Raw genomic sequence first — 9244 nt, 5'->3', positions numbered from 1 at the left:
AAAAAAACAAGAATAAAAATTCATACTATTAACTAGAGACATAATCAAAGTGGCACAGGAAAGAGAGCAAGTAAAACTTAGATCTAAGTTACTGATGTTATAGAGCAGCAAAAGAACTAAAGTTAACTTTAAACAATACACAAAGAAACAAGAAGATATGATACATTCCTTACATTGACTGTGCTCCTTCACTAAGATGGGTAACCCATGAAATACCACATACCATTTAGGGTGCTTGAGAGAAAAACAGTACAAATGAAGAAATGGAGCAAATAGCTTATGAGAAAGGAGTAAAGTAGTTTAAGAGCTTGGCTGGGCAATAGTTATAGGAAGACAAAGACGTAAAAGATTTCTCAGGGAAAAAAGGGCCTTATCATGCATTCAGTCCCTTATGGTTGACCCTCTGGCTAGCTACTCACCAATGTACTTTTGTTGTATTACACTGTCATCTAGCCTGTATACTTTCACTGTTTCTCTTTTGTTTCCTGCTAACTTCAGTCCTACCAACTTGATTCATATCTCAAACTCTGCACCAACGTACTAAAGATTTTTAAAATAAACTAATCCATCTAAACTTCATGTCTAGACAGCAAAATGAATCAATCACTACTCAGATTCATCGCTGACACGTAAATAAATGGAATAATTTTTCAGAGGAATATATGTTTATGTTATTCAGTGAGGCATAGTTGTGAATATGGGATAAAACCATAAAGGCAACATATTTGGCAGCTAAATAGAACAGCCAACATTCTGTAAACATTTTATTAGCAAGGAGAAAAAATAAACAATGTAAGACCCAATCACTCTAAAAGTAATAGACTCCTAATGTAAATAAAAAGGAGTGTGCCACATAATATAAAAAACTAAAATGTAGTACCACTGTTTTTATTATCATCTATGACAAACCTCAATGTGTGAGAGCTGTGGGATTCTCTAAATTAGATAAAAGAAAATACTGTGTGGCATAGGTTTGCTTTCTGTTAAAATAAAAGTTTTAAATAGAATGTCCAATGAAAGTAAACAAACATATAAGAGATTTTTTGGGTTTTTTTTTTTTTTTTTTTTGAGACAGAGTCTCACTCTATCACCCAGGCTGGAGTGCAGTGGCGCAATCTTGGCTCCCTGCAAGCTCCACCTCCTGGGTTTACGCCATTCTCCTGCCTCAGCCTCCCAAGTAGCTGGTACTACAGGCGCCCACCACCACTCCCAGCTAATCTTTTTTGTATTTGTTAGTAGAGATGGGGTTTCACTGTATTAGCCAGAATGGTCTCAATCTCCTGACCTCGTGATCCGCCCATCTCAGCCTCCCAAAGTGCTGGGATTACAGGCGTGAGCCACTGCGCCTGGCCACGTATAAGAACTATTAATCACATCACAAACATTTTGAGGTATAAAAATAAAGGGAACTTTTAAATTATGCTAACGTATTTAAACCTTGATAGGACTTACGAATATTCTAGTTGATAATAATTCAGCTTATCAGAAACAGTTCTTATGCATAAGGTGAAAGTATATCTAGTGTTTTGAGTGATATGCTTGTGAAACCTCTTGATAGTGAATTATTAAATTAAGCCAAGACAAACTGTAGAACATGGATTATTTAGATACTGGTATGAATTTCTGCTAAAGACAGCAAATTGAACATACGTATCTACTTCCCATCCCTACCGGAATGAGATATATTTAAAATAATAGACGGAAGAGAGATATTTAAAATAATAACATAAGTTGTAAATTAACTGATGACAGAACTAACAGCAGTCCTTCCAAAGTAAACCACAAAATGGGGAATAAACAAAGGAAAAAAAATCAACAGATTTAGCTAAATGTTAATATTTCTGAGAAAAAAATGCCACAAATAAACTTATAAGACAGGAAAACTACAAAAAAATAGCAAATTTGTTTTTAAAAAGGGCAAATATAAGAATATATAGAATCTAGGTATTGTTAAGAAACAAAAGCATGGGCAAAGGGTAGAAACAAGTCAGATATTTCACAAAACTGGAAATACAGAAGGCAATACACATGTGGAAAAGAATGCTCAACCTAATTTCTAATCAGATAAATGTAAATTAAAACAAAATAATTACTTTTTACTTACTAGTAAAATGAAGATTTTATCTGTCTATAAAAAACTAGTACATTGCTAAGGTGAAAAAAACATGACCAAGTTATATTGTTAAGTCAAAAAAGTAAGACAAAGAGTGATAATTATGTTTTTGTTAAAATAAGTATTCTAAATTATTAACAGTGATTACTTCTGGGAAGGGGAGTAAAAGAAGAAGAAAAATTGGCCAGGCGCAGTGGCTCACTCCTGTAATTATAGCACTTTGGGAGGCCGAGGAGGGCAGATCACCTGAGGTCGGGAGTTTGAGACCAGTCTGACCAACATGGAGAAACCCTGTCTCTACTAAAAATAGAAAATTAGCCAAGCGTGGTGGTGCATGCCTGTAATCCCAGCTACTCAGGAGGCTGAGGCAAGAGAATTGCTTGAACCTGGAAGGTAGAAGTTGTGGTGAGCCGAAATTGTGCCATTGCGCTCCAGCCTGGGCAATAGGAGCAAACCTCTGTCTCAAAAAAAAAAGAAGAAAAATTAATTTTCCCATTTTGCAACATGTATTTCTCCTAAAAAAACTTTCTAGAAGAATGAACTCGTAAAAAGCATTAAAAGAAAAAATGAATTTTATAGTATAACAAGAAAAGATATAATGTAAAGACAAGAAATGTTATGGTTTTCACGAAAATGTAAGTAAGACAGGATAAAGTGACAAAAGAAAGGAAAATCACAGCCAAAGACCAACCATAGATAAGTGTAACTCTTTTTTTTTTTTTTTTTGAGACAGCGTCTCGCTCTGTCACCCAGGCTGGAGTGCAGTGGCACAATCTTGTCTCACTGCAATCTCTGCCTCAGCCTCCTGAGTAGCTGGGATTACAGTCACCTGCCAGCACGCTCTGCTAATTTTTGTATTTTTAGTAGAGATGGGGTTTCACGATCTTGGCCAGGCGAGTCTTGAACTCCTGACCTCGTGATCCACCCGCCTCGGCCTCCCAAAGTGCTGGGATTACAGACGTGAGCCACCGGGCCTGGCCGATAAGTGTAACTCTTTCTTAGAGAGTCTTGGAAGCGAGAAAGAATTGGCTGTGGAACAAACAACATGGCAATTAAAATTAAATTCATTTTGAATAATTAAGCCAACTGAACTCGTCCTCCTTTCCCTGCATCCAAGCACTCTACTCTGAGAGGCCTACCCCTCATCCACTTTACATCAAAAAAAAAAAGATCTGTTAGAGAAATAAGCAACTGCTGAAAAAAACCAAACCAGCTACCAGAAAAACATAGCTAAAACAAATGAAGGACCAAGATAAACAAAAGAAATAAAATCCAGGGATCAGAAGATAATCTTTTGAAGAAAGGGGAAGAAGACAGTCCATTTAATATCCTTATTAGAGAGACTAATGTGGACACTACAGCCATAAAACAGGGTGCAATGAAAACAAGCCAGAGACCAAGAATTGTTAGAATTTAAAAATACAGATATCGGCCAGGCATGGTGGCTCACACCTGTAATGCCAGCACTTTGGGAGGCCAAGGCGGGTGGATCACGAGGTCGGGAGTTCGAGACCAGCCTGACCAACATGGGGAAATCCTGTCTCTATTAAAAATACAAAAAGTAACCAAGTGTGGTGGCGCGCACCTGTAATCCCAGCTACTCAGGAGGCTGAGGCAGGAGAATCGCTTGAACCCTGGAGGTGGAGGTTGCAGTGAGCAGAGATTGCGCCACTGCCTTCCAACCTGGGTGACCGAAAAAGCAAATATTCAGCATTTGCTGGGAGATAATGTTAAGGAAATATCTCAAAATCCAGGAAAAAATATTTTTAAATGTGCAATAAAAGTTAAGAGATGAACAACTCATGAAGTCCAACATGAACTGACTATAATTCAACAAATATTACTGAGCACCTACTGTGTACAAGACACTGTTTTAAGCACCAAGGAAACAGCAGTGAACAACAAAAATCTCTGCCCTACATTGGAGTAGTAGAGAGAGTAAAAATACATAAAAATGTCAGGTGCAATGAAGAAAAAATAAAACAAGATAAGAAGATAGTAGTAGAATGACACTTTCACAGCGAGTGATCACCGTGATCTGATAAGGTACCATTTGAGCAGGGACTTGATAAAGTGACAGAGTAAATCAGAAAGCAAGAAAGTAGACAGTGGAAAGGGAAAATAAAGAAATAATCTGGATAAAATCTGATAGAAGGTGAAGAAGGCCTTCACCCTGAAAGGGCTTGCCAAGTGTAGAACATCAAACCTAAGACACATCCTGTAAAATAGAATTCAAGGATAAAAAGAAATTCCTGAAAGTTTCCACAGGAAGAAAACTAGATTACAAACAAAAGCATTACAATGGTTAGGTTTAGGGAATCAAGAGTATTCTCATCAGCCACTATAGACAATACCCAATCCCAGTGGATACTGACATGATCACAAAAAGAAAAGCAATTATATATTATGTACTGGAAGTATACAATGTCACTTCTAAATATTCTTACCAGAAAATTGAACCTGAGTCTGATCAAGCCTCTGAATCAACTACCAGTTTACTTCTTCTCCACCCCCTTATTGTATTACTCAGCTCTTCATTCATTATCTCGCAACAACCACTAGTCTGAAAACAAGTCACATTTTCAAAATTTGTCTTTTAAAGTATTTTATACAGCCTATAGTTTCTTATTCAGAATCTGACTACACACTCTAAATTTTAGGTAAAGCCTGGTAGACACTAAAATTAATTTTTTGAGACTGTGAACAACTTAGCACTTCTTTTCTTTTCTTTTTTTTTTTTTTTTTTTTTTTGAGACAAAGTTTCACCCTTGTTGCCTGGGCTGTAGTGCAATGGCACGATCTTGGCTCACCACAACTTCCACCTTCTGAGTTCAAGTGATTCTCCTGCCTCAACCTCCCGAGTAGCTGGGATTACAGGCATGCGCCACTGCACCCGGCTGATTTTGTATTTTTAGTAGAGACGGGGTTTCTCCATGTTGGTCAGGATTGTCTCAAACTCCCAACCTCAGGTGATCTGCCCACCTCGGCCTCCCAAAGTGCTGGGATTTACAAGCATGAGCCACCACAACCGGCCTTATTTTCTTAAATCTGTTTTAGTCTCAAGTTAGAATACTTATATAAAATATTGCTTCTTAAAAGGTTATATTCAATTTTCTGTAGTTTTTTTTTTTTTTTCTATTTGGAAATATTTGTTGCTTTGTGGACATATATAAAATGTTCTTTGCCATCAAATAAAATGATCTTTTTTTGCAAGTTCTATTTATGGACACAAAAATGATTTTTTGTTTTATTTTCCACTTTAATTTTGGAATAGGGGTGGTTTTTGAATTATAAGCATGTAGGAGGATTACTGAAGGTCAGTAAATCATCTATTATAAAACCAATGGAGTATAATTGTTTATGTCCTTCCTGTACAGTCTGTTACCAGAATTTACCATCTGTCAATCTATGTTTTGTAAAGAAGCTTTCCCTACTGTAAGGAAAGCACTATCAAAGCTTTCTTGTAGTAGGGAGAGCTAACATTTTGGGGATCATGACTTTAAAAAAAAAAAATTCAATATTTAAAAGATAAATTAATTGGGGATATAAGTGAGTACTCAAAGTTGCAAATGATGCCTGGAATTGAGTATTGTTCAATGCCAAGAACAAGGTGGTGAAGAGCCATAATCTGTTATAGAAGTTTTATAACAAATGCATTTTTAAAAATTATGGTGTACTAACTTTGTTAATTAAAATCCTCATCATTAAAACATTTTACCTTGGAAAATGGCCTTAGGCATTCTTTAATTTATTGATTTGGAACACAGTGTTTGAAAAAGCATATGAAAAGATTGGGTTAGTTGCAGTGCACATGTTGTACTGCTTGCTGATGATACTTTTTCTTTTTTGTAGTTTATAAAGCAAAGTATTTTAAACACCTTCTAGAATGAAATTTTACTACTTGAATAATAAGCCATATTCTATCCAGAGGATTTCCAGTGTCAGCTTTCATTTTGTAGTGCAGAAGCTTTACTGTGATATAAAATGTTATGACATTTTAATTAGGAAAAGAGATCATGGGCACTCCATATGATGGAATACATTTCTTAGTGTTCCCATGTTTTAAATTAGAATGAAAAATACATTTGAATTCACATTGCATTAGATCTGCTTTGAAGATTGAGGAGCTGGGAAAAGAGGGTGGCATGGGGATTATGGAATGTGTTTGGGACTCCATAGTGGGAGGTGGGATCAAAGCGATTTTTAAATTATAAACAGTAAGGAAATTTTGACCCATGGTATTTAGGTTAACATGGATCTTTCTCCTTTTTTTGTTACAGGAAAAGGGGAAGATAGTGATGTACTCAGTATAAATGCAGATGCTTATGACAGCGACATAGAAGGCCCATGCAATGAAGAAGCAGCTGCTCCCGAGGCACCAGAAAATACAGTCCAAAGTGAAGCTGGTCAGATAGATGACCTGGAGAAAGACATTGAGAAAAGTGTGAATGAGATTCTAGGACTGGCAGAGTCTAGCCCAAATGAACCCAAAGCAGCCACCTTGGCTGTTCCTCCACCAGAAGATGTTCAACCTTCTGCACAGCAGCTGGAGCTGCTAGAACTTGAGATGAGGGCAAGAGCGATTAAAGCCCTAATGAAAGCTGGTGATATAAAAAAGCCAGCGTAGGTATTTAACTTGAGTTTGAATTTTAGGTGTGTTTGAACAAAGTTACATCATTTAATTTTGTATCTAAAATTTATTTGGGGTCTTATATGTTATTTCTCATGTAACCCTTATTAGGTCAACTTATTTTAGCCCTAAAATACCTGTGGCTGTTTCTTTTTATTTTTTTGACTACTTTTATATTATAGATGTGTGTTAGTGTCTTATGAATTCATGGCAGTATAGCTGGATAGCCTGGATACTTTGTTAGATGAGTATTTAGCTGTGTCTGCAAATCTTAAAAGCCATTAGCAAAGAGTCATGGTAGTTTTTTCTTTATTTTTAAATGTTTGGGCACCAAACCTAAAAGCAAAAGATTGACCAAGCATGTTTTTGTTAAGGCTACTTATATTTTACAATACAATATTAAATTATTGCTTTAAATTTGTTAACAATTTGAGAAATTTAGTTTTGCTTATATGCACTTTTAAATATATACTATTTTGAAGATTCCTTATGTAGATGCAAATTTCCTAGTTAAAACTGAGTAACAGAGATCTGAAATGACTGAGAAAAACTTTTTATTAAAGGAAGGAATTAAGGCAATGTTTTAACAATGTGGAACTAATTGCCCATGTTTAATTATAGCAGACAAGCCATTCTAACAGGTATTTGATACCACTGGATGCATTATTCTAGATTTTTTTCTTTAATAAAAATGGAGCAAGTTTTCATTTACATTCCAAGCTGTCAGGAAATGGAGAATATTTTATTATCTAGGATTTTATCTGATGTAGTTGCTTAAAGATCTGATGTGCTATAATTTCATGAATCAGAAATAATAAAATGCTGTCATTCTGGACCTGAAGACTTTTGATACTTTTTCAAAAGCAAAATTGATTTCAGGAACCTTTGATAAGTTGTTATAATTAATCTAATTTTGTATAGTTTTTGTAAATAAATTACCATCCTTCCACAATTATGGATGCTTTTATCCCCCCATCACTAATTGCAGTTGTTTGATACCAAAATAAATTTACATAGAGATCCTTAACTTAAAATAAATTAATTTTTTCAAAAAACATAAATCTCGAACTGTTGTTTCTATATTTGATAACGAATACATTGTATTTTATTTATCAGCCGTGGTCTACTGATACTATATGAGGATTTTCCTTATATATAAAAGTTGCAGGGATTGTATTTTATTTAGCTGCTTTAATTATGTTAATTTTAAGGGTTTTAAAATGGAAATAGAGGACATTTATGAAACGTTGGAATTGCAGTTATAAATTCTTTTTGTTGTTGTTGTTCCTGAACATGCCTTGGAATAATTCTACCATTTTTTCCCCTCCGTAAATATTTCTAATACAGCATAGAAGAAGCCTAATGATTTTAAATGCTTCTCTTAGGCTGGTAAACAGATTTGAGTTATGAGTTTCATTGCTATTACTTCAAGACGAAAAGACATTGATACAATTTTTCTATTTCAACTTAAAGTAATAGTTAACATGCTAAAGTAGTACGGAATAAACTTTATTGCTGCTTACTAATTACAAAATACTGTAGATGGCATCTGTATGATTAAACATATAAGGTAAAAAAGGCCTGAGGGCTTTGTAGATGATTAAAGTCTCCACCTTCATGAAGCATTGTGTGTCTGTTCTACTCTATGCAGAATGGTTTACAGGACATTTGACTGGAGTGGATATGTGTGAGGTAGAATGAACAGAACAAGTTAGAGTCTTCTTAATTCCCTACCTTGGAAAATCAACTTTTTATCTTCTTCTTTTAAAATGTTGAAATACTTGAGAGCTTTTTGAAAATAAATGGCTTTAGAGAATGGGAATATTTGCTTTAGAAGTACCTAAGTAATGGGAAAATACCATGTATCTATCTGATGCTACCATTTAAATAATCAGCTCAGAGGTATTTATTGAATGCCTATAAGGTTCTCAGTCTTACTCAAATCTTAAACCTAGAGGCCAGGTGCGGTGGCTCATGCCTGTAATCCCAGCAGTTTGGGAGGCCAAGGCGGGCGGATCATGAGGTCAGGAGATCAAGACCATCCTGGCTAACACGGTGAAACCCCGTCTCTACTAAAAATACAAAAAAGTAATTAGCTGGGTGTGGTGACGGGCACCTATAGTCCCAGCTACTTAGGAGGCTGAGGCAGGAGAATGGTGTGAACCGGGGAGATGAGCTTGCAGTGAGCCGAGATCATGCCACTGCTCTCCAGCCTGGGCGACAGAGTGAGACTCTGTCTCAAAAAAAAAAAAAAAAAAAAAAAAAAAAAAAATCTTAAACCTAGAGATGTTACAATATAGATTTTTATCATGTAGTCAACTGGTTAATAAAGACATGGGTGCTGCTTGTTTTTATGCCCAATTCCTTCCTTTTGTTAAGGTGAGGAACATTTTTAGGCAATATTTAATTAGTAATTAAAACAAAAAAATTGGCAGCTGAATTTTGTATTCACTGTCAAGCAATCCCGATACTTGATGAAGAACTTGACTTCAATCCTTTTA

At 35.5% G+C, this 9244-nt stretch overlaps 1 protein-coding gene across 2 annotated transcripts in view; it reads left to right on the top strand.

The window, feature by feature from the left end:
• The window catches only part of CAAP1 (caspase activity and apoptosis inhibitor 1), a 56935-nt gene extending 48570 nt beyond the window's left edge, over window positions 1-8365 (top strand). For both annotated transcript variants that reach the window (XM_017869321.1, XM_017869322.1), the window contains exon 6: window positions 6394-8365. In XM_017869321.1, the coding sequence (XP_017724810.1) occupies window positions 6394-6740 (347 nt within the window). In that variant the 3' untranslated portion in view covers window positions 6741-8365. The remainder of the gene's footprint in view (window positions 1-6393) is intronic.
• The last annotated feature ends 879 nt before the right edge of the window (window positions 8366-9244 follow it).

This window comes from Rhinopithecus bieti, unplaced genomic scaffold (assembly GCF_001698545.2).
Source record: "Rhinopithecus bieti isolate Rb0 unplaced genomic scaffold, ASM169854v2 scaffold_2572, whole genome shotgun sequence".
Taxonomy (NCBI): domain Eukaryota; kingdom Metazoa; phylum Chordata; class Mammalia; order Primates; family Cercopithecidae; genus Rhinopithecus; species Rhinopithecus bieti.
This window is presented reverse-complemented; position numbering and strand designations above follow the sequence as displayed.